The sequence below is a fragment of the Morus notabilis genome, unplaced genomic scaffold, assembly GCF_000414095.1.
Source record: "Morus notabilis unplaced genomic scaffold, ASM41409v2 Scaffold3103, whole genome shotgun sequence".
Taxonomy (NCBI): domain Eukaryota; kingdom Viridiplantae; phylum Streptophyta; class Magnoliopsida; order Rosales; family Moraceae; genus Morus; species Morus notabilis.
This window is the reverse complement of record NW_010365475.1, coordinates 3147-28731: the sequence shown is the minus strand read 5'-3', so window position 1 is coordinate 28731 and position 25585 is coordinate 3147. Positions and strand designations below refer to the sequence as shown.

General features: G+C 35.2%; 6 protein-coding genes across 6 annotated transcripts in view; 5 read left to right on the top strand and 1 right to left on the bottom strand.

Annotated features, from left to right (window-relative positions):
• The first annotated feature begins 2013 nt into the window (after positions 1-2013).
• On the top strand, positions 2014-5434 carry LOC21384606 (kinesin-like protein KIN-14U). The gene is made up of 10 exons (XM_010108090.2): positions 2014-2472; positions 2575-2658; positions 2739-2900; positions 3008-3114; positions 3225-3406; positions 3492-3656; positions 3750-3971; positions 4161-4198; positions 4438-4565; positions 4646-5434. Exons 1-10 carry the CDS (start codon positions 2325-2327, stop codon positions 5264-5266), a joined length of 1857 nt encoding a protein of 618 aa, XP_010106392.1. The 5' UTR covers positions 2014-2324; the 3' UTR covers positions 5267-5434.
• Positions 5435-7663: 2229 nt separating this feature from the next.
• On the top strand, positions 7664-9678 carry LOC112093575. The gene is made up of 2 exons (XM_024172273.1): positions 7664-8085; positions 8623-9678. The coding sequence occupies exons 1-2, from the start codon at positions 7754-7756 to the stop codon at positions 9275-9277; spliced, it is 987 nt and encodes a 328-aa protein (XP_024028041.1). The 5' UTR covers positions 7664-7753; the 3' UTR covers positions 9278-9678.
• A 625-nt stretch (positions 9679-10303) lies between these two features.
• LOC21384605 (protein translocase subunit SecA) lies at positions 10304-12101 on the top strand. The gene is given in 5 exon segments (XM_024172272.1): positions 10304-10331; positions 10584-10732; positions 10816-10984; positions 11563-11677; positions 11903-12101. Coding segments are annotated over 5 exon segments (480 nt in total). The 3' UTR covers positions 11922-12101.
• A 2019-nt stretch (positions 12102-14120) lies between these two features.
• LOC112093574 (putative ribosomal-protein-alanine acetyltransferase) lies at positions 14121-14453 on the top strand. Its single transcript, XM_024172271.1, has one exon. The coding sequence runs from the start codon at positions 14121-14123 to the stop codon at positions 14451-14453; it is 333 nt and encodes a 110-aa protein (XP_024028039.1).
• A 2499-nt stretch (positions 14454-16952) lies between these two features.
• On the top strand, positions 16953-17532 carry LOC21384604 (uncharacterized N-acetyltransferase YoaA). Its single transcript, XM_010108088.2, has one exon. It carries the CDS (start codon positions 16953-16955, stop codon positions 17481-17483), a length of 531 nt encoding a protein of 176 aa, XP_010106390.1. The 3' UTR covers positions 17484-17532.
• Positions 17533-18658: 1126 nt separating this feature from the next.
• Positions 18659-25585, bottom strand: part of LOC21384603 (serine/threonine-protein kinase EDR1) — a 10067-nt gene continuing 3140 nt past the window's right edge. The window contains 12 exon segments of the mRNA XM_010108087.2: positions 18659-19054; positions 19150-19326; positions 19931-19980; positions 20189-20257; positions 21099-21197; positions 21279-21357; positions 21570-21670; positions 21981-22049; positions 22478-22518; positions 22984-24164; positions 24310-24413; positions 24719-25141. Of these exon segments, the coding sequence (XP_010106389.2) occupies positions 18895-19054; positions 19150-19326; positions 19931-19980; positions 20189-20257; positions 21099-21197; positions 21279-21357; positions 21570-21670; positions 21981-22049; positions 22478-22518; positions 22984-24164; positions 24310-24413; positions 24719-25141 (2553 nt within the window). The 3' untranslated portion in view covers positions 18659-18894.

The window sequence follows — 25585 nt, the reverse complement described above, 5'->3', positions numbered from 1 at the left end:
TTTTTTTTAAGTATTTTTATTGGACATGAGATAAAATGTTAGTATATATATTTTTTTGTCACTTTTTTATCATTTTTTACATTCACTATTTGATACGTGAACTCTACTATCTCATTTTTTATTTAAATAATAATATATTATGTTAATAAATTTTACGTGTCAAATGATAAAGACAAAAAATAAAAAATGACAAATAGAGTGAGATAAAGTGACGCTAGATATGAGTAGTATTTCTCATATACATATGTATATGTGTGTGAAAGGGTCAAAAACCTAACCTTTACATGTTTTGGTGGTGGCCAGAATATGGAATGTATGTGGGTATGCACTATGCAAATGCTTTTTCTATTCTTTTTCAAACCAACCAAATGATGTTATCCTTTTTGAAGAAAGAATAGTTGGTTGAAAAAATTGCTTCTTTTTGCTAAGCAATTGAGTTCAAACTTGCATGCTCTTGTAGTTGTTCTCTGAAAATACTTCAACCAAACAAAAATATAATAAAGAATAAAGAAAACTTCAGAAAAAATTAAAAAAAAAAAAAAAAAAGGAGAGACAAAATATTATTGCTTGCTTTCTGAAGGTTCCAACAAGAACTTGACGACCCTGCAGCAGAACCAATAATTTTCGCAGATAAAACATAAAATAAATATTTAAATTCCGACGCCCCAAAAATCAGACTTACCCGCCATTATTACAGCTTTACCGTTAACGGCATGACTTTTAATACTCCGCTGTAAATTGTACAATACACCAAAGGAGCAAAATCTACTACACTGTTGCTCAACATACTCTTTAGCTATTGTCTAATAAAAACTTGCCACGTAATTAGCCCAAATGGGTGATTTGGGTACCACATGACGTGCCACTATCCTAGGATTTTATGCACTGTAGACAATTTATTTTCCACTGGCTTTTGGTTAAAGTTTTTAAAGTAATATTGACAAATATTTTTAAAAAATGTATTAATCAGTATTTTTATTATTCATTCTTAATTTATAATTTTTTAATTAAATAATTACACACTAATAAAATAATATTATCAAAAATAAAAAATAAAGTCTAATTTATATATTTTTAAATTTAAGTATTGTTTATTTTACCGATTTGAGTTTTTAATTTTAGGTTTTCATAGTTAAAAACTCTCAAAAAATATCACATCTAATTTTTTCTATTACAGTAAAAAACTCTAAAAAAATGTCATATCTCAACTCGAATTAAAAACTCAAATTCGTGAAGTGAACTTGACCTTAAATTCTCCGGCCTCATTCATTTCACCATTTTGAGTTTTCAGTTATAGATTTCTACAATTAAAAGTTTTTAAAAAATATCACATTTAACTTTTTTTATTATAATAAAAAATTTTAAAAAAATATTATATCTCAACTCAAATTAAAAACTCTCAATCCGCAAAACGAACGAGCCATCCATTTTTTTCAAAGCTCAAGGACCAAGCCAACCACTATCACCCCCAAAAAAACCAATCTTCTTTGTTCAGTTCCATTTTTGCCCCTCCTCTCCTCACGCTCCTCTCTGCATAAACTACTTTACAGTTCAGTTTTTTAGATCTAAGACCAACCAAAACAGAATCTCTCTTAAAAAAAACATTTTTTTAATTGGTCCGAGTGACCATTAAACTGTACATGAACTTTCACCTCTTAATCTGGGTCCTTGGAGTGTTCAATCATTGGGAAAAAAAAAAAAAAACTCACACCCACTTGTTCCTTTGTTTTTTTCATCTCCAAGTTTGATTTTTTTTTTGTTTTTTGAAAATCTCTTCTCAGTTTCTTCGACCTTGTTCATAAATACAAGGTGCTTGATCTGGGGTTCTTCCAATTTTGAAGTTTAACAAATTTATTGGAGTATTTTTCATGCAAGTGATTGACATGTACTCTTCTTTTTTTTTTTTTCTTGTTTTTATTAATTACTAAAGTGCTTTATACTGACAATCTTGATTTCTTCGTAAAGATTTTAGGGGTTCAGTTATGGTAACAAGTTGTAAATGCATCAATTAATTGTTGTCTTCATTGTTTAGTGTCAGAAAAACAGAAATCGTTTTGAACTCTTCCTTCGTTAAGCTGGTTTTAAGCTTCTAAACTCTTTATACACTTGAGTAAATACAATACATATGTTCTCCATTTCTGCTTTTTTTCCTTTTGGGGTATTATTATTGCATACGCAAAGTAGCCTTGTTTCTACGCTGAGCTAGACCTTAGAAAGTTTCCAATTGTTTGTTCTGAGAAATGTTCATAACGGCTGAAAATGAACAGATCTCGTTGTCTTAAGTTAATGTAAAACAGCCCTTCAAGTTCAAATCATCATCTTTAATGGAATCAAATCCGGATTCCCCTGATGGGCTTCCATTAATTTCTGAGTTGTCTGATTCCCCTCCACTTCCCACCATTTTTACTGACGTCAATGTTGTTCCCGAGCACGAGAAGAACCAGCTCTTACAGTCCATATTAAATCTGGAAGGTAAAACTTTTTGACCAAGTTAAAGATTTTTTTTCTTAGTTTTTGATACTTTAAAATGTCATTGTCATATAATTAAGAATCATGTTGTTTTTGGTTTTCTAGGAGAAATTGCGGATTTGAGGCTAAAGCACAAGCTATGGAATGAGAAGAGGAGAGAGGCATTGAATAAGATATTGGACATCAAAGGTGGTGGATCGTGGTTAGTTTAGTCAAGAGGTTATTTAAAAGGCTGTTTAAGTATTAATCTGTGGACTTGATTTTTTTAGGCAGCATTCGAGTTTTTTGTCGAGTTCGGCCATTCCTAGAGATTGACAGGAGAAGAATTCGTGAGCCCATTTCAACTGGATCAGAGAAGATTGTGGTTAAGTCTGGTGGCACTAGAAAAGAGTTCGAATTCGACAAGGTTTTCGCTCAAGAAGTAAGCCAAGGTGAGATGTCTGTTCAAGTGGAAATGCGCTTTCCCCGAGTTTTACTCGAACACATTTGATGCAGTTCTAGTTTTAGTGAGAGACTCTTGTGGTTGAGAACATTGCAGGAGATGTATTTGTTGAGGTGGAACCAATTCTGAGATCTGCACTTGATGGGAATAACGTTTGCGTTTTAGCTTATGGTCAAACCAGCACGGGCAAGACTTTTACAATGGTTGGTAGTAGAAAGCCTTTTTCATGAAATTATTGTTGCATCCATATTCTGGCGGCATATTCTGTTATTGGTCTTAAAAGTACTATAACTGGTCTGAAATGAATGTACAGGATGGTACAAATGAGCAGCCAGGGATCATTCCTAGAGCTCTAAAGGAACTCTTTCATCAAGCCTCGTCCGAAGGCGAATCGTTAACTTTTTCGATGAGTATGTCAGAGGTTTACATGGGCAGTCTTAAAGATCTACTTGCTGCGAGACCAACTTATAGAGCATATGAGCCTGTGACAAGATGGTAACTAACTCTAATTATATTGTTACTTTTAATTAGACTAATTATTTGTTAAGCTGCTTACTAGATTTGGCTGTCTTAACTGCAGCAATCTCAACATCCAAACAGATCCAAAGGGAAGTGTGGAAATTGAAGGTCTTACGGAAGTACAAATCCTAGATTATGCTAAAGCCAGATGGTGGTATAACCGCGGGAGGCGAGCTAGATCGACTTCGTGGACTAGTGTGAATGAAACATCCAGTAGGTCTCACTGGTGGGTTCCAGATCTAGTTAGTTATTTCAGAAAATTTCATTGCAGTTATTTGGTTTGATAATTGCGTTATCTGTTTAGCTTTATATAATCTAGCTTAACAAGGATAACCATTTTCCGACACGGGAATGGTTCGTCGGAAGCTAAAACCGAAATAAGCAAACTGTGGATGGTTGATCTCGGAGGGAGTGAGAGATTGTTGAAAACAGGAGCTAGTGGGCTAACACTTGATGAGGGAAGGGCCATAAACCTTTCTCTTTCAGCTTTGGGTGATGTTATTGCTGCTCTAAGAAGGAAGCGTGGTCATGTTCCTTACAGGTTATTTTACTTGCTACTTTTGATTGTCAGCTTTAGTTGATATCTTATTCTTCTTCTTTGCAAAATGAAAGCTTGGAGAAGGGGCCGTCAGATACTGCTTTTTTTTTTTTTTTTTTTTTTTTTTTTTTCTTTTCTGCTGGTCCAATTATTTTAACTTCACCTGATTTTACTTTATCTCTTGGGTTGCAGGAATAGTAAGCTAACTCAAATTCTCAAAGACTCCCTAGGTAATTAATCCAGAATTTTGTATTCAATATTTCAGACAAGTTCATACTATAGTCTATATTGTAACATAAGCCAATTTTTGATGTCACAAATAGAGACAGTCCTACATAGTATATTATTATAGATGGTACCATCAAAACTGTGAATTTGTGGCATTAAAAAATGCTATAAAAGTAGCCGGAATTCCGATTCATTGTCTTGGTTCAAAAGGGTTAAAATTGGGTATTCTCATTTGCAATAGGTGATGGTTCAAAGGTGTTGATGCTTGTGCATGTGAGCCCATGTGAAGAAGATGCTGGGGAGACAATCTGTTCATTGTGCTTTGCAAAGAGAGCAAGAGCAGTGGAGTCTAACAGGGAACAAGTTGAGGTACTTGTCTTCTCTTTTGCTTAATTACTGTGTTCTTGTTGCTCTCATCAATGTAACATTATTATTGGCAATTTCTGTAGGACCTAAAGAAGCAAAAGGAGAAAAGGGTCCATGAGCTCGAAGAATGCATGAGAGAAGCAGAAGAAGAGTGTCAGAAAGTCAAGGATCAAATTCAGAAAGCTGAATTCCTTCTAATTGAGAACAAAAGGCTCCACTCAAACGCTGATCAACCACTTGAATATGAAGAAAACTCCCCTGAAAGTCCAAAACAAGAGCTAAAGGCAGTAACAGAAACCCACCACCAGTCTGATCAGAAAGCCACTAGAAGAATCATTTCTAGATCCTTGCCCCGGTTCATGACATCCACCGTCGCCAGCCGCGAAAGGCAAAGCGCGTCGGAGAGGGACATTGTCGGAAAAGCAAGAAGTCTGAGGTCGACAATGAGAAGTTCAATCCAGTTCACAGCTTCTCATTCAATTAGCTTTTCGGATCGCCGTTTCAAAGCAAGTTTACAGAACTCGAGCAGAAAAAAACATGTTGAAACAGATAATGTTGTTGTCAACATGACTGAAAGCCCAAAATGCAGTGGCTTAGACACTAAGTCAACCTCTTTGACAAGAAGTAAAATGGTAACCTCGTCTGATCCAAACTTAAGAGCCAAACTTTGTCGTCACAGAAGAAGGATGTCAGACCTGATCTAAGTGTGCAAAATAAAGAAGAGCTTGTTATTTTTTTTTTTAGCTGTTCTTGTGTGGAGTTGTAAAATGTGTGTGCTTTTTGGGTTCATGTCTTAATTAGCTGAAAATTTTGAGTGTGATGGTATACATATAGTATTATTATAGGGTGATATAATATTCGTGTTTTTTTTTCCTTGGGTGGAAACAATATTAGCTTGGTTTTGTGGGTTTTCTTTTTAAAACATGGAAAAGAAAATGCCCACATGAATTTAAAATTACGATTCAGAATTATTCTCATTTTATGTGTGTTTTTTATAAGAAAAAAATATTATAAAAAATTATAAATCATGATTCAAAATTAAGAATGAATATAGAAAATAAACGTCTGTACAGATTGTTGGATTGTAAGTCATGGACCAAGGTGTCGACACTGATTATTTAAGGAGCCGAATGGGTGGGTGGCAGCAGCTCTGTAGTCTGTCCCACCGTGGAATAGCCTTTATGAAAGCTTTTTACTTGCTTTTGCAACATATATATATTTTTTATTTTGAGAAAATTACATTCTGCTGCCTTATGTTTTATGAAATTAGTGGATTTGCAAATTGTATTCTAGTACTTAAGATAGCACCAAATCAGTATAACATAATGTAATATATATATATATATATATATATATCTATCTCCTCAATCCTCTCCGAATACGACCGCTTGTTTTTAGGACTTGAAAGATTCTTTTAAGCCATTTTAACTAAAAACTCTAAATTAATTCTTTAATATATAAAATTTTAAGAAAACTCCAAAAAAAAAAAAATTAAGAAAACGAAAAAAATAGGAAATCTGCGCTTGAGGTGTGCAACAAACCATTCAAACTAACAAAATTAAGCCAAACTAATTAATAATCAGTTTAGTTTAGTTTAGTTTTAATTTTTAAAAAAACTAATTAAATTTGTTTGGTTTAGAGCACGTTTAGTTTTATGATTCGAGTTGAAATGTGACTTTATGTTAAAGTGTTTTACTGTAGCAAAAAAGTTAGATGTGACTGTTTCTGAGAGCTTTTTATTGTAGCAAAACTCAAATTCTAAACTCGAATCGGTGAAATGAACGGGACCATTATGGTTTTAACATTTAAAATACCAAGCCAATTCAATTTAAATTTATATTTTTTTAATATTATATATATTTTATAGATCTGTAACGTATTCACATATAAGAGTACGTTTATTCCAATATTAAATGATTATAACTCTAGATGTTTCTTTTATAAAAAATGTCTATCATACAAAATATTAATACGAGTTACAATTAAGGGGTTTAAGAAGAGGTTATAAAATATTAATTTAAACCAATTAGAAAAATCAAACCAAACTAATTATAATCAGTTTGGTTTGGATTGAATTAAATCTCTTAGTTGGTTTGGTTTGATTTAAAAATCTTTAAAGTAATTTGTAATTGATTTGGTTTTTGCACACCCCTAATCTGCACTGTGCATATCACAATAAATGGAAAGAATTGTTCCATCAATATATATTTGTATATGGAAAGAATTGTATAGAGATAATTTTGTCATTATAACGCTTAGTTTTAATTTTTCTTTTCGCAATACATTCCTTGATATTAGAAACTATAAGATTATCCTTTTTATGAATTTCAATTTAAAATATCCATCCTTTAAGAATTTTATGGACAAAACAAAGAGAGAAAAGGACAAAGATATCCTACTTATACTTAATTTATTACAAAGAGAAAAAAGGACAAAGATATCCTACTCATACTTAATTTATTTTAGACTTTTTATGAGAAATTCTAAAGAACTTTTAAACACTTAAAAACCATAAAATTTCAAAAAGAAAAATATATTATAGAATTTACTTGAAGGGTTTTATGATTTTTTAGTGTTTAAAATATTTTTAAAAATTATTTTAAGTGGTATTTATGTTTTTTCGTTGTGTTTTCATAAAAAAATGAGAGTGATGAAATTGACACAAATTTTCAAAATTTATAAATATCTACTTCATTATGAATAAAACTCGAAGATAGATTTATATAATTTTCGACTTGTATAATCTTTTTGAAAGAAAGATATATTTATGTAACTATCTCATTGTATATGAATAAATGGAATCAATGGCTTTTCACTGAAAAAAAAAAAAAATCAATGGCTCTCTTAAGGAAATTAATGACGTTTACCACGTATTAATATTAACCCCAGTCTGCTAAAAAAGAAAAAGCAAAACCCAGGACTATCCTGCACGGCCGCATCACCGTAATATTTCCCTCTCAAACGACTGCACGTTCCTCTAAACGACATTCTAGCGGCACGTTTACAAACAAAAAAAGAAAAACCAAATTACGTTGTCACAGAAACCGACGTCGTTTCGATGTCTCCAATCTTCTAAGCCAGAAGAATCCGGCGCAGATTGACACACACACACGAACACCATTCTTCTTCTCGAGTCGGAACTGGAGAAGAAAGGGCCATAGATTTCTTCATTAAACGGAGAAAAATCGCCGATGGCGTTGTCGTCGCCGCCGGCGAAGGGCGTGGTGATCACGGTGCCGGTGCTAATACTGGCTGCCTCGGTGGCTGCAATCTTCTTCTTCTTCCTGTTGTCCTCTCTCTCCTCCTGCGATTGCCCGCTGGCAGCTACTTCCGGCGTCCCCGTTCCCGACCGCGCCGGAGAAAGTTTTGCCGCGCCGGTGACCGAGCGGATATGGGCGACGAAGGAGGACGTGGAGTGGGTGAGGGATCAGATCCGCGTCAATGGGCTGCATATGCAGGACAATGTACTCCGTAAGGGCATTAACCCACGCACTAGAGCTCAGCAACTTCAAGATCTCTTACAGTTCGTACTCTCCTATCCATCAATCTCTCACTATAAGTGTTTGTGTGTGTTTGAGTTTTTATTTGTGACGGGCAATTAGACTTGCGAGCTGTGAGTTCCTTTGATTTGTGCGTGGATATTGGAATGATTTGTGCTTCAAATAGCTCCATGAGTGCGTTTTTATATGTCCAAGCAAGATCAAACAAAACGATTCACATAAATGTCTATTCCGTCTCACGTGAGGTTTGGCTTGTATGATAATAATGCTCTGTTTGATTTGTCAAATTGCTGGGTTATCTGCCAAAATTGAAAGATCAAAACTTGAAGTTATTGCATTTCTAAGAAATGCTAATACAAATGCTAGGTACAGGACAAAGCTGAAAAGTCCAGAGATTTGTTCTTAAGTAGTTCTGTTTAGTTCTCTTGGCGACTAAAATGGAGTTTGTTGTTCCTTTTTACCATGTGATTATGATTTAATTGAGGGCTATTTTTTTTTTTTCTGTAATAGAAACAATGTTCAACGAAAAGTTTAACTGAAACTACTGTTACTTTTTTTAGATTCAAGGGAATTTCCCACTATGAAGGACCCGAATCAGACAATCACACTGCCCTCCCATGCCCTGGCGAGCTCCTTGTTGAAGAGCACCACAGCAACTATGGCGAGCCCTGGGCAGGAGGACGGGACGTGTTTGAGTTTCTTGCTGAGTCAACGCACCTGAGGCCCAACTCTTGCGTTCTGGAGATTGGATGCGGCACCCTTCGAGTTGGTTTGCATTTTATCCGCTATCTCAATCCTGAACACTTCCACTGTCTTGAAAGAGACGAGCTCTCGTTGATGGCTGCTTTCAGGTATGAGCTTCCTTCGCAAGGCCTACTGCACAAGCGTCCTCTTATTGTGAGAGGTGAAGAAATGGACTTCAATAAGTTTGGTACAGAAGTTGTCTATGATTTGATCTATGCTAGTGCCGTGTTTCTCCATATGCCTGATAAGCTTGTGTGGGTTGGACTAGAGAGATTAGCAAGTAAACTGAAACCCATTGATGGGCGAATCTTTGTGTCGCATAATACTAAGTTCTGCTCACGGTTAGGTGGAGATGAGTGCACTAAGAGGCTCAAAAGTTTGGGCCTTGAGTATCTCGGAAAGCATACACATGATAGCTTGCTTTTCAATCACTATGAGATCTGGTTCGAGTTTAGGCGGTTTAAAACCTAGGATTTTGATGGTTTATTACTTTTGGTTTTGGCATTCCTCAATAGAAAGACCAGATTGAAGCTGCAGGTGGATGCTCTTGTTGCATTGAGAAGAGATTTTTAAAGTCTGTGTCTGACACCTCTTGTTGATAATTGTATTTGAAAGAGAAGCAGCGGATAATATTTGACGGGGAATTTTCTTGGTACATCAGTAGTTTATGTAGAAAGCTGAGCCATGCTTTCTATTTTGTCTGTATGTTCGTCTAGGGAAGGGAACTTGTAAGCTTCCGATCTTTCAACTCTGAATGCAAATCTATAATCATTTAATTATATGTACTGTCACGTTATTTAATCACTATACTGAGTTTGAGATACTAGCTATAACAGCTGTAGTATTTGCATTCACTTCATTGACTAAATACTAATGTTATTTTCCCTTTTCCCATTTGTGTTGGTTGGGAGAGGAGTGTGATGCTGGTTATAACTTATACTTATGAAGCGAAAGTTTGAACGGACGGAATGATTTGATTGGTTGATGCGAGGGTAAAAAACTCGTGAGCATGAAAGTAGCATATTTGAAAGTTTGAGACTTTTTGATTTACTTTAGTTGTGTTTTGAAGGTACTAAAAATAGGTCCTTGACTTCACCTGAGAGGCTCTTCAAAAAAACTTCGAATGCTTTTGTGACATTGTTTAACCGTTCTGGTTCAAATGTCTTTCAGTGAAAAGAGTGTTTTGATTTTTGAAGATTAGTTTCTGTTCCCCCCCCACCACTTTAGTGGCCCGTGTTTCCTTGTTGTGTGGTAAACGACGTGAAATTATCATGGGAATGCAATGTTGTTTATTTGAAACGACAATCACTATGTCGTTTATTTCAAACGACAACAGCACTTTTAGAAGTAGGTAGTTGTGTGCAACAAGCTTCTAACGACGAACGCTCGTTCGTTACGAAAAATATTTTTTTCTAAAAACAAAAGCGACATCTCGTCTCAACAAAAGACAAGATATGAAGTTTCAGCTCAAAGACAACAAAATTTAGAAATCAAACGATGTCGTTTTACAGAAAGAGCGACAACGGTATTTATTAAGCGGCAAACGAAAAATTCTGAAATAAGGCCTCCGATGAAGGACCCCAGATCACCTCCGAGTCTTTCACCCTTCTCCATAAGTTTATTTGTCACTGCTCTGTCATTTTAGCTCTCACCCATTAAAATTTCAGAAGAAAAATGCCGCATTTGAGGATTGGTTCCTTCAATTTTACAGTTTTTTTTTGGGCAATTATCAATTAGTGTTGTTATTTTTTTTAAATATTTAGTTGATTAATTTTAGGCTTTGCGGATGAATTGAAAAACGCGAGAAAATTAGGATCTTTCAAGCAATTTATGGTAGGTAGAAGCAGTGAAGCGACATTTTCGAATGCTTTTGAGAAACAAGAAGCTATAATTCGATATCTTGGAGGCTTTGATGCCACAGGAGAGGTGTATTTTTTTACTCTAATTTAATGGGTTTTTATTATTTTTTGTCATTTGTTGATAGTTTTTTAGATTTTAATGTTTTGTAGAATCTCCAAAGCAATCACAAGCAAGAAGCAGCAAAGAATTGTAATTACACGATTGCCGATGTTGAGAATGCTCTGGTCAAGTTTACGTGGGCCAAAGAAGCATAAAAGAAGATAGAAAATCTAAAGAAAGAAGGAAAACCAATACTCAGGAGTCTTGCTGAGGTATCATGTCTTTTAACTTCTGTATTTAGACTACTCCTTACTTATTTGGTTAATAAAAACATTCAGAGCTTCTTTAATTGAATGTCAAACTTATTTGGTCAATAAAAACATTCAGAGCTTCTTTAATTGAATGTCAAACGCCCAAATTTGACACCACTATTTTGCCGCAATGCTTTACTTGCTCTAATTTGGCATTTGGTTGTTTAGTAATTGATATGTTGACTCTTCACTTTATAATTATAACATTACCATTTTACTGTTACTTAAAAATTTTAAAAATTATCCTTTTACAAGTTCCAAAGCTCAAAATTTGTGACAAAAACTAGATATAACATCTAATCTAGCATTATGGATTGGAGTTGGTATTTTTACATTGTTTTTTTGACGCCAAATTAAGCATTCACATTAACATTTGGATTGGAGATCGTCTTAAACATGTATTTTTGCTTAGATTATAGAACGCACTAACGTCTATCAATTTTTGTAGAGATTGACACTTTTTCCTTGGTACTTCATTGGAAATGAAACATGACAAATTCACTAATCTAGTTGTTCTCATTTGTTTTTGCAATTTACTTTTTTCAGGTGCAAAGCTGATGGGTTCTACACCATTGGATCTTGCTAGGTCTAACTTCGCCAAGAGTGGACAAATAAGTAGGAATGCGCTTTGCCCATGTGGTTCCAATAAGAGGTATAAAAGGTATTCCCTGCTTCCGACCTTTACAGAAAGATTTTTTAAGATTTAAATAAATCATGAACTAGAAGGCATTCTTTAGTGTAGCTACGTGCATGAGACAGAATATCAGGATCACATCTTTTATTAGTGTCGTTCAATGCTTGATTTTAAGTTGATTATCTAATGTCTTAGATTAATCTTAAACCTTACTTCTATTTAATCTGTTTACTCTGTTTGTTCTGATAATAGGTGCTGCGGGAAGAACTGAAGTGATTGAAGAACAAAGTAAACAACGCCCAGAAAAGATCCCTACTCTACCATGGAGATGGAGTTTGGAGAGTCCATCAGAACTCCTAGAATCAATTTTTGAGGTCTTAAATGTCGAAGCCTTTTGTTTTATTTTGGCTAGTTAGACGAGTTGGTCCATGGATTCAATCAAATTTGGGGAGATTAAATGGTCAGAAAATTGTTTTTGAGAAATGGATCATTTTAATTTGTCAGTTCAATGGTGGGCTTCTCACTAAATTTAAGCAACATTTGTCCCTATTTGAACATTTCTAAGTACCATTCTTTGCTCTAATCATTGCATTTAGTAGGACAACAATTACACAAGAGGGAACTAGAAATCTCAATATTAATTAATCAATCATCAACTCTAAGTACGAATTACAATTACTAAGATATTTATAGAGAGCTGACTGATACCAACAAAAAAGATAAATTTAACTAAATCTAAATAATCCTACAGATAATTTTTTATTCAACAATAAACACTAAAGTTAGAATATATCCTAATAGATAATTATACAAAATTAAATTCACAATTCTAACCGATTCTTTATCGTTTTCCCCGAAAAGAAAAACTTAATTCCAACAAGTTTATACTGAAAAGAATCGTAAAACAACAGATTCCAACAAGTTTATACCGAAAAGAATCGTAAAACAACAGTCCGACGTGCAAGAAACTCTTCCATCACAATATTGGATTATGTATAAAAATAAAAATAAAAAAGCCACAGGAACTTGATATGTGAGAAACATCTTTGCTGTAAAGAAAACATAGGAGTTTGAATGTGAAGAGAAAATTGAAAAGCGAAATCTGCCAGGTTCATGCACACGTCCTACAATTATTGGAAAGCAAGGTCCCAACTCACGTGATGATGTCAACCCAAATATTGAAACGAAACCCACTAGTCAACCAATAACGACGATCGACTTTCAGCAACTCCGACAACTTCAATTTGAAAACTCATGGATAGCTCCCACCTAAGAGAAGCCACCTTATCATTGGGCATGAAATTGTAAGATAATGCCAGATAATCCAACCTGTGGGGCCTGTGCTGTAGGATATATAACATTATTCATTTACTATAAAAGTCCTAGCACAAGCTAGCATGAGGTAACATCTTTTAGAATACATCATCACAACACAAGAATATACTAAATGTCCCGACTCCTGAGAGTAGTAATGGAAGTTATGTCGTCGAGGCCTAGACAAATTACTCTCCAGCCATTCAAGATCTCCGATGTTGACGATTTTCTCGCATGGGCTGGCGACGACACCGTGACGCGATACTGTCGGTGGGACACCTATCGACAAGAAGTGGTGAACCTCTATTAGCCTTTAGGTACTTAATCGCTATACTTGACCGACGTCGGCTCTATATGGTAAGAAAAAAAGATATGATTATATTACAAAACGCTTTATTTGGTAGGCCCTTTATTCTATTCCTTGGAAAGGAATGACGGGCATCTTTCTTGTTACTACTCTATCTAAGGTAGGCCCTTTATTCCATTCCTTGGAAAGGAATGGCGGGCCTCAAACGCTTGACTTTTTATAAGGTCGGCCCTTATCCCATTTCTTCAGAATGGTGGGCCGTTAATACAAGGAGTGTCGTCCTTTTATTTCATTCCTTCAGAATGGCGGTCATAGAGTCTCACCCTTGGTATAGAGCTATATGTGCTGATGGCCAACCGATGGGGTCGATAAGATGTCCCGACTCCTGAGAGTAGTAATGGAAGTTATGTCGTCGAGGCCTAGACAAATTACTCTCCAGCCATTCAAGATCTCCGATGTCGACGATTTTCTCGCATGGGCTGGCGACGACACCGTGACGCGATACTGTCGGTGGGACACCTATCGACGAGAAGTGGTGAACCTCTATTAGCCTTTAGATACTTAGTCGCTATACTTGACCGACGTCGACTCTATATGGTAAGAAAAAAAGGTATGATTGTATTACAAAACGCTTTATTTAGTAGGCCCTTTATTCTATTCCTTGAAAAGGAATGACGGGCATCTTTCTTGTTACTACTCTATCTAAGGTAGGCCCTTTATTCCATTCCTTGGAAAGGAATGGCGGGCCTCAAACGCTTGACTTTTTATAAGGTCGGCCCTTATCCTATTTCTTCAGAATGGTGGGCCGTTAATACAAGGAGTGTCGTCCCTTTATTTCATTCCTTCACAATGGCGGTCATAGAGTCTCACCCTTGGTATAGAGCTATATGTGCTGATGGCCAACCGATAGGGTCGATATATGTGATGCCCGGAAGTAGTGGGAAAGACGAGAGAAGAGGAGAGATAGGATATGCTGTGAAAGCAAACTATTGGGGTAAGGGAATAGCAACAGAAGCTGTGAAGTTGGCCTTATCTTGTGTTTTTAAGGAGTTGAAGTTTTTGGATAGAGTTGAAGGGTTGGTGTTTGAAGAGAACAAAGCTTCACAGAGGGTACTTGAGAAGGCTGGCTTTGTTAGAGAGGGTGTTTTTGAGAAAGTATTTCTTTGTCAAGGGAAAGAGTAGGGATATTGTTGTTTACAGCATTGTAAACTCAGACTAGTAATTGGAGATGGACCGTCCTCTCAGAAAATGTCACATCTCAGCTTGAATTGAAAACTCGAATCTGCGAAGTGAACGAGGCCTTAATATATTCAACTGCTATGTTATTTTAGAATTTTATAGCTAAGTTGGTTCTTAAACAGATTTAGATTGTCGTATGTTTATGTATTGATTAATCTCTTCTTGATTTTGTGATCAATTAGAATTATCTAGGTTTGGTGTGTTGTTTTTAGGTTTCATCTGCGTTGCTCCTCCTCACATATATTGGTTTCTACTTTATGATGATTGCTTCAAAAGAGTTGGTTGAAGGATTGGTTTATTTACCTTTCTGAATTGCTTTCTTGTTTTAGTTTCTCAAGGCTTCATGGTAAATTTGTCTACGGAAATGCTGAATTGCCTCCCGGGTTGCTTTGTTCGAATGCTTTCTAAATTGCTTGGTCAAGATGAAGTAGGCTAGTCCTATTTATAGGCAAATTCCAAGAAAATTTATGATTTAATTAATAAAGTTTATTTTAAATTGTTTAGTGTTATTAATTATACCAAATGTTGTAGGTCTCCTGGACCATATGCTCAGATGTTGCCACGTATAAGACTCCCCCTTACATTTTATTTGTTAATTTTCTCTGTCTTTTGATTCCTGAAGAAAGTTTCATAGCTACTTCTCTTATGTATATTTTGTTTCATTAATCTTCTTTTGCTTAACCTTGTGTTCTTTGACGAAAGTTTCATACACAACCGTACCGTTGCTACTTCTTATATATATATATATATGTTTGTTTTGTTGATTGTTTAGAGACTCATATGATATTTGTTTATTCCTTTAATTTTGCCAAATTCTACAATAAAGAAATCTTTTCAGTTAATATCTCAAATGAAGATTACTAATTGTTCATGCAAGTATATATCACACTAGCTATAAGTATGCCATGTCATTAGATGGACAATTAAATATTATAAGAAACTACAAGGAAACTTCATCGAAGTTTACTAATTAAGTAGCACATATATATATATATATATACATATTTATGTGTGTAAGATTGATTCAATCTAATTTTTAAATAATGTTTCACAAGGATTTTGTGATGACTCCCTTATTCTAGTGTAATTCTCATGGTATCTTGTTTATAGGGCATCTAACATTACTAGTCTAGTCGCACTAGAGTGGGTCCCATAAAATTATTGTACTCAATCACACCATGCCACATCCTATGACATTTTCTCGAGTGTATAATCCAAAATCCATCCCCGATCCATTATGTGCCCCAAAACATAGTCTATAAGAATGTGGTGAAATAAAGTATTTTAGTTTGCATCATTTGTCGTCCCTCGTGGATGACTTGTCATTGAGGACATTTAGTTTATATATTCAGAATTATAATTTAAAATTATTATCGTTTTACGTATTTTTTTTGTGAGAGAAAATACTGTAAAGAACCATGAATTATGATTTAAAATTAGAGATGAATATAGAAAACAAACGTAGTGTTGTTTTTTTTTTTTTTTTTTTTTTTTTCGATTTTTTTTTTTTTTTTTTTTTTTTTTTTTGAGAACTGCTGTTGTAAACTTTGAAACGAAAACCCACTTTGTTTTTTATACATACTTTACATAACCAATAAATTTTCAAGCTGAAGACTAATGTGTTTCTTTTTTGAAAGTAAAACATTTCATTAATCAACAAAGCATGCAATTTTTGAAGAAGTAAACGACAAGCCGTTTTAAGAAAATGACAATTATTTTTAGACAATTAACGACAATACGCAATATTGTTATGTCGTAGCTAGATGGCAGCAATAATTTAAACAGAAAACGATGTGTTTTCTTAATAATATTCCGACTGGTGCAAACTTTGGGGGTTGTTTTTCTAGTCTGAAAAGGATTAGGAAACAACATCCATTTTAAGCACAAAAAGAAAAACAAAAAAAAGTAACAACATCCTTTCCTTATAAAAAAAAAAAAAAAAAAAGTTGCAACATCCATTTTACCAATCAGAAATTTGCCATTTTTTAAGTCACCTAACTTGCATTTTGAGGTTAAAATATTTTAGGCCAGCCGATCTTGACCCACTCCAAAGCAGAAAAGGATATTCCAAAGGACCCTACTAACATTCTAATTCCGTTTTAAACTGATTTAATTTCTCATAAAGTCCCTTTCTTCCTTTATTTTCAATGCTCGGAATTTTCTCAGCAGTTTCATTATCTAATTTTTTAGCAACAAAAGATCTGAAATTGATCAGTCTTCATGATAAGATTATAATAGAAAGAAGAAAAGAAATGAATCAATTATGATACCATAATATTATCCTTGAAAAAAATAAAAAATAAAAAGCTCTCAATACGTGAGGTCTTTCACTCCCTTAAGTAACTGATCAGTTTTGTATATAAAATATGCTTTAAGACACCAGTTTAATGCTAATTCAAAGTAGCCAAGCCACACGACAGTGTCTGCCATTGTTCAACTATCATGGAGATCAACTTATCAGAGATCACTCTCCGTCCATTTAATCTAACGGACGTGGACGGCTTGATGTCATACGCGGGCGACGATCAAGTGACACGGAAACTCAGATGGAAGACGTTGACCTCCAAAGATGAGGCGTTGACTTTCATCAAAGATGTTTGCATACTGCGCCCTTGGCGCCGTTCCATATGCATTGACGACCGTTCGATCAGTTTCATCTCCGTCTTCCCAGGATCGGGCGATGACAGGTGTAAGGCCGACATAGGGTATGGTGTAGCCCCAAAATACTGGGGCCAAGGAGTAGCCACAAGGGCAGTGGAGATGGCACTTCCACTTGTGTTCAAGGACTTGCCTGAGGTGGTAAGGCTTCAGGCTTTTGTATTTGTAGAGAACAAGGCCTCTCAAAGGGTTCTAGAGAAAGCTGGCTTTCAAAAAGAAGGCCTTCTTAGGAGTTATTGTTTTATCAAGGGAGTACTAAGAGATTTATTTGTCTATAGTTTTCTCTCCACGGATTTTCCTTCTGATCGAGACTAGTTGAAATTGATGATCAGCAGTTAATTGTTAAGAGGAGGTTTCATTGTTTCATGTTGTGAAGTTACCAATGCTTTGTTTATAATTATGACCATATATATATTGGTGATTTTTTTTTTTAATTTCTATTCTATTTTCCTTCCCAACCGTATTGGTACACAAAAACCAATGTTGATCAGCTGTGACGGATTTAGTAATTTAGAACTAATTAATCGTCAAAGCGATAGTTACTCCTTCCAAAATGAAATTATAGTCTGCAATGATAACTTAAGGCCCGTTTAGAACATATATTTTAAGTCGGGAAATAGTAAAAAATAGGCCAACATGAAAAATTTAAGAAAGTATATAAGCTAATTTTTAGTTATAGAAATTAATAGGCCATAACTTGTCAAATTATGATTCATAACCAGATAAGTTATGGACAAACTTATCAAGTTATGGTTCATAACCAGACAAGTTATGAACAATTATTGACAATAACTTGTCAAGTTATGGTTCATAACTAGACAAGTTATAGACGAAAATAGTAATTTGACCTATTTATTAATTTATGTAAACTATTGGCCTATTAATATTAATTCATCTCAAGTCTTGACATATTTTTCTCTTTTTCCCTTTTAAGTCATGATTTGGATTTGTTAACGGGAATTTTGTGAGAGGAAATTTTAGAATTCAAACTCTTTATAAAATTAAAAAAAAAAAAATACTATAAGAGAATCTAAATTTAGATTTGAATATATGTCCCAAACAAGCTCTCAATGTTTTTCTATCATAAGCCTCAAAGTTGTAATATGAACAGCTGAAGTAAAATTGCATGAACATCTTGAGCCAAAAAAAAAAAAAAAATTTGTATGAACATCAAAATTGAGATTCTAAGAACACATACTGGCACGGATAACATATTCACAATAAGAACCATTCAATATTCACCAGTTCAAAAGCAACAAAGTTGCTAGAAATATATGTTACTAATTTTCCGTGTTCTACCATAAGCCTATAAAAGAACAGCCGTACTTGGATCTTTTGGTCGCTAGCTTTTGCCCTCGTTCAAGTATATGCAAACTGGAACTGGTTCGTGTTTGCAAACATACAAAAACAGTACGGCGGTTGGCTATAACTCGTGCCCCTAATTTTTTTTTTTTTTTAATTGAAATGATGCAAAGAAAAAGAAATCTGTATCTGTGGAATACATAGGATATATATTATCAACTATGGACATGCAACTATACAAAAAGGCCGGCCGCAGTCTTTAGGCAGCAGTAGAAATTACATACATCACACAATTTTGTCTACAGGCTTTTTTTTTTTCTTTCTTATTTTTTTCCCTTTATAAACCTATTCCTTTTGATTTGTCGCTTACAAGAATAAATATATACCAATCAAGGCGAATCAATGGAACGGAACGCCTCTTTATTCACACTTGAGATAATGAAACATTTTCAGGAGTAGAGTTTACTGAAATTTCTCGCGGTGATGATGAACTTGACTGGTCCAGATTGGATGGTACGACAAGCCGCTGCAAGGGCTTGAGAGCTACTGTAAGCTGCAGAAATGAGGGCCGCAAGTTCGGTTCACTGCAAAGTAACAGGACAAGAAAACAATCAATTGAACTAGATATATTCAGTGGAGTATAAATGCTAGATACATGCACAGAGCTTCCGTAACTTACGTTTGCCAACATTCCCAGATTATTCTTGCAACCTTGGGATCTACTTCCTTGGGTATGTCGAGACGTCGATTCTGAAAACCCACAGCACCTACAACTTGCATGGGGTTCATCCCACTCCAAGGCAATCTAAGGGTAGCAAGCTCCCACAAAATGATTCCAAAGCTGTACACGTCACACCTATACATTGACACAGTAGCCATAAAATTATCATATAGTGGCCTCATATATTTACTCAAACTACATAATATTATCATATAGTGCAAAGCTATGTTAAAGCCAGCCCATGAAATGTAAAACCAGAGAATAATTCAATTGGAAAGACATACGATAAATAAGAAAATCAAACAAAGATGACAAGATTATGTCGACTTCCCCTTATTAATGCAATCGATTGAACGACTTTAGTTCAATTTAGAGGTACCACAAGCATGGCAACCAATCCTAAAGGCCCTCTACCCCCTCCCTACTCATTCCTGCCCTGCTTTTTTGGGCTTCTTACCACTCAATTCCTACACAGCTTTTATAATTTGTTTATTGCTTGGAAGAATGAATTTGGTTAGTGTCAACCATTCAACCATATCCAACAAGATGATATTTCAGTTTCTGAACTGTAAGTTCCTTGATTGAAGCTCAATATTTGTCTCGCAGAAACAAAATGCCACGCCACCAAACGAAACGTGAAGTAGTCACTTGAATAATTACATAACAGGCATTTATTGCAAAAGAATGAGAACATACAACCACCAAAGTGAAAACATATGCAAGACTGCCAAAAACTTACTTTTCATTGGAGGGTTCATTGCGAAGGACTTCAGGCGCCATCCACTCAGGCTAAACTCAAAAAAAAAAAAAAAAATCAATAAAAAACTTTAAAAAATAAAAATAAAAAGTAAGACCAAACAATTCTTACCGTTCCTGCAGTTGATTTGGATGACAAGAAAGTGTTATGTTTTAGGCGTGACAACCAAAAAAAAAAAAAAAAAAATCAATAAAAAACTTTAAAAAAAAAAAATAAAAAGTAAGACCGAACAATTCTTACCGTTCCTGCAGTTGATTTGGATGACAAGAAAGTGTTATGTTTTAGGCGTGACAATCCAAAATCACCAACCTGTACAATTGGATTTCAAACTTTGCGTTACAAGAGATGAACCGACAATAATTAAAAAATCAAATGCCAAATTACTTTGCCAGGAAATTCTGGCATTCGTTGAACTTATAAACAAACAAGATATCTAGTAAATGCACAAGCACAACTTACAACTCGATTCCTTAGGTTTTCCGCTCACAAGCTAAACTTAATCAAATCAAAAAATAGTTTTCTATTCCTTCCCCTGTCCTGAAACTAGATGTGCTCTATCATGACCATCCTATTTTTATTAATACACAAACGAATTCCTCTGGATCTAAGAAGACCTTCTAGAATACACACAAACTCTGAATTAAATGTCAAAACCTTGAACTGCAGTACCTTTAGCTCATGAAAGTTTATCCACACTGACATAAAAAGAAAAGAAAAGAGCCCATTGTTTAGCTGGCGGGCTCAAACACCTATCATTTAGCTCCTTTTAATTTCCCTTTGTTCCCTACCTTCTATTCTATCAGTTACCCCTATGGCTACGAGTATTATACAAAAGATCTTTACATTATACTTTACAGAAAAGAGCACGACTAATGTAACCAATAGAATGCATGCTTATTTCACAATTGAAAGTAATTACGTCAAAACAGAACTCATCACTCATGCGTTGCCATTTTAGTTGATCAGGACATAATAAACATCACGTACAACCAGAAACACCAATGACTGTTAAGAGAATTTTACATTTCATTACCCACACAAGCTCCACCAAATTGATGAAAATTAAAACTGTCATTGTGCGATATTATTTATCTAACAAGAAAGAAATCAATGTAAAAGGATACTAAAACAACCAGAGAAAAATTCATACCTTTACATTCCAGTTTTTATCAACCAAAAGATTAGGTGACTTCAAATCTCGGTGAACAATTGTAGGTATGCTGGTATGCAAGCAATTCATACCCCTAGCCTGCCAAAATGAATGGTGAACAATCAGCGAAGATAAGAAAGTATGCTGATTGAAAAAGAATATAAATGCATTATCTCATACCACATCAAGAGCCATCTTAATTCTACGTTTCTCATCAATTTGAAAGAGAGGACGATGGATAATCCGATATAAGCTTCCTCTGGAAAACAGAACGCCAAAATGAACGAAGCACTTAATGAGCAAGGCTAATACATTTAACCAGTGTAAATGCAAAAGATTAGGTCGGGTTAATTCAACAGTCAACACCACTTGCTAAAGGATTGTTTTAGCGCCCCCTCCCCCACTCTTCAAAAAAAAAAAAAAATCCCGCCACTGTAGAAGTATGATGTAAACATGAATGCATATTTATACCTTGGAAGAAACTCGGTAACAATTGAGAGGTTTGGTGGTCGAGTAACAGCACCCATAAAAAGAACCACATTTGGATGACGCAACCTACGCATAATCCGTACCTTAAATCCAAAAACAAAGATAAGATATGCAAAGTTAACTTTCATTAGTCCGAAGTTATATTAGCAATAATGGTCACCAACTTCATCACATCCAATTTTATCCCACCAGCGTTGATATCAAGAATCAAGTTCTTTGTATTCTTAGTGTGAAACCACTAGCTATCTCAGTGTAAAGGCAGAATTTAAATAACTACTTATCTAAATCATACTTTCACAAAAATTTTCCAAATACCATTGGAAAATACATAGAGCAATATTAGTTAACTGAGCACACTTAGAGAAAATAAACAAAGAAAAAATTACTGCTTACTTCTCTTTTAAACTCATCCAAAGCAGCGCCTGAAAAGTCCTGGTCTAAGAACTTCTTCACAGCTACCTCCTGTAATTCACCAACAATTCTAAAGTCAGCTGTCAGGAATACACACATGTTGGAAAATCATTTAAAGCAAGACGAAATCCTCTGTGAGTGGATAAAAAACAGAATATGAAAATTCCCCATAATAATAGCAACATAAGAATAACCACTATGAGAAGATGACAAGAAGCAACATTTAAGAAGACTATCAAGACTGTAACAAGAACAATGAAAACTTAAACATTGTACGGGAGGGGAAAAACAGAAAAGAGTTTCCTTGTACTTATAGTTCACGAAAAGTAGTCGCTGGTTGGTGATTACATGAAATAACTGACCAAACCTCTCATACACCTACGTTAAGAAAACTCTTAACTGAAACACTTCCAAATTTTAACAAAATAAAAAGATAAATAGCATCGGGTAATAATGAAATGTATAAAATAGAAACTCACCGTTCCATTCCAATCTGCATGATAAACTTCTCCATATGAACCTAATTTACAGAGAACAGGAAAAGAGAAAAATCATCTATAGTACAAGGAGCCAAGAACTGAATATTAACCGACAGATCTTTATAAGATACACCTGTTAATCCTTGCAAAGACTTCTATCTTTATCTATGACATATGCAAAAGTGGAAAGGACACTAACTTCCACGTAGAAAATATATTTCAGACAAAATTAATATACCACCTAAACAGATAGATGAAACTCATGAACAAGAATATGTACATATGCACGTGTATATACATATATGTAACATACTTAAAGAGAACAAGAATATGTACATATGTACGTGTGTACACACACACACACACACATATATGTAACATATTTAATGAGACAGACAGTGGGAGAGAATGACATTAGCAAAGCTTTGAGTACCACCACACTTGCCCCCCTCCACCAGGAGAGAGAGAGAGAGGGAAAAAAAAAACAAGGCAGCTATGTGCATTACCTAGACCAATCCTTTCACCAAGAACTAGATCCTCCCATGATATTTCGCATTCACCTACATCTACATCATCAAATACTTGATCAACCCTATTCATACTGGAACCAACTGATAAGAAAGGAGTTTCTGGATCCTTCAGTTTCTGATTGTTCTCCACAAATCTGTCATGTGGGCGTTTCCCACCATCATTTAAAACAATTTCATTCTTTTCACCTTCTTTAACCACATGTATCCAATCATTTCGTAAATCATTTGCATCTCTTGGATGTTCTTCCTTGAGGTTATTGTTGTGATCATCTTCTGAAAACTTATTGCGTTCATTGGTGCTTGCTGCCGACTCTGAACTGTAATCAAAATTAGAATTCTTTTCACCATTTTCCTTACTGGATGTGTTCGTATTACCAGAAGATTTGATGCCCTCGTTATTGATCTTTTCAGTTGAACTAGAGCTGGTGGAGGCTAATGATGAAGAATTATTATAATCATTAGGTTCACGATTAATTCTAGGGAAAAGACCCTCCATATAATCTTTCTCCTTCTTCGTAGGGACTTCATTGCAAGCATAACGGCTTTTCCACATCAATGGTACAGGAGGTCGGCCAGAGACGGGCTTATTTCTTGGTCTGTGGAGCTCATCAACTTTATTGTCTGCAGGTTTGTTGTATACAGCATTCTTTCCGGGTCCTTTTAAATGGAATGGATTAAGATCAGCAAAAAGATCCTTAGGGTCCTCCTGATTTTGATTATATGGGACCACATTAACATTCATTCTCACACCACCATCAACTGCATGAGCTCCACGACTGCCCTTATAATAAGTATTCCCAATGGTTGACGAGGCAGTTTGATCTAAGTGAGTAGGAAGAGTAACCTTATTAGATACTCTAGAAGAACCAACACCATTATCAGCACTTGAACCGGGAATTGAAGGAAGAAATTCCGCCTTTTCGGATCTTGGTCTTCTATCCAGTACCAAGTTACTTTCAACTGTAGGATTTTGACTGCTGCCCTCTCCTTGCAATGGCTTTGATCCTGAATAAGCAGCTCCAGTATTATTCAGGGAATATTGCACTGGGATTTTGCTTATATTTGGATTATACGGCCTAAAGGAGAAATCTTTTGCACTTGGAATATCAGCTGGTATGAGTGTTCCAGGAGCTGCCATGAGATCAACCAAAAACTCCCTGGAGACAGAAATATATGTTCATAACCATGTAGAAACCACAAACAAAAAGAAGAGCAAACTACATAAGTAGTCAAATAAATTTACTAACAGCAATATATTTAGATAAAAGTAAAACTAAAAAGTACAAGTTAATTTATTATAACCTTTCATCTTCCAACTTTAATACATTGACAGCATCATCTTCAACACCTGTATAATGACTGCCTTTCAGAAGTCTACAGGACATCTTGATATTATCTGCTAATACCTACATCCGAGGAAACAGGAAAAGTAGGTAAGAAACACAGACGATAAGACTCGTAATAAAAGATAACTAAAATTTTAATATATAATTAGAAAAATGTTTGTGAGAAAATAGGGAATTCATTCAGATAAGAGATTCCGTGTATATCCTTCCACACACACACGTGCGCATGTGTGGAGTGTAAAAAACACAATGACCTAACATTTCATGAAAATAAATACCATAAGAGGCCATGCTGAAAATGGTACAGCCCAGACAAAAGAAAAAAAAAAAAAAAAGAAGTATTGTGGGATAGGGTAGCAGCAAACCTTAAAGAGTAAAGCACGATGTCTTGAGAGGCCAATAGTTATAGATCCGATGGGAAACACACTTGTGTGCAGAGACGTCCTCAACTCCATACTTCTTTCCATCCACCTAGCCAACATGACATTGGCATCTTTAACAGGCCCACCCATATGTCCCGTAACAAGTTCCGCAAGCCTCTGAACCAAAACGCCAACCTCACTTATGGGGCAGTCTAATGCAATACATTGCGCAATTTGAATTAACTCTTCCAATGCAGGGTCAACAGTTTGATTGACTAATAAAACTTCGAACCCAGAACTCCGCGTGTTTGACTCAAGATTTGAGAGAGAAGGCATTTTTCCTTGAATTGCTGTTTCTGTTGAGAGTCCATACACGTCATAGAAACCATCGACCACTTTTTCCTCATAATCAAGCACATTGTATTCCTAGTGATCAATAATACCCAAAAATACACAAATTTTCAGCAGAAGTGAATAAAATCAAACCACAAATGCCAGTAAAAAAACAAGAATTAATTGAATAATTTCAACGTAAACATTCAACATCTCCTAAACGCGCACTGCCACCTGGATTTTCACATCATAGTGACTGAGCAAGCAACTTCGATTCTTTAGGACGGCCACCAGCAAACATACTGAAGGGGGAGGGGATTGTATACTAGTTCGTCACCAAGATCCCATATAAGGGGGAAGTGGAGACCAAAAATGGATAATGGCCAAGTAAACAAAAGAACATGCTTGACCAACATTAGACTAACATATAAAGTAACAGTAATTTGGCCCAAATAAACCCACAAACTCAATAAGTATCACTGCCTACTTACTGCCAACATTAGACTAGCATCATTAAAAGAATATATATATATATAT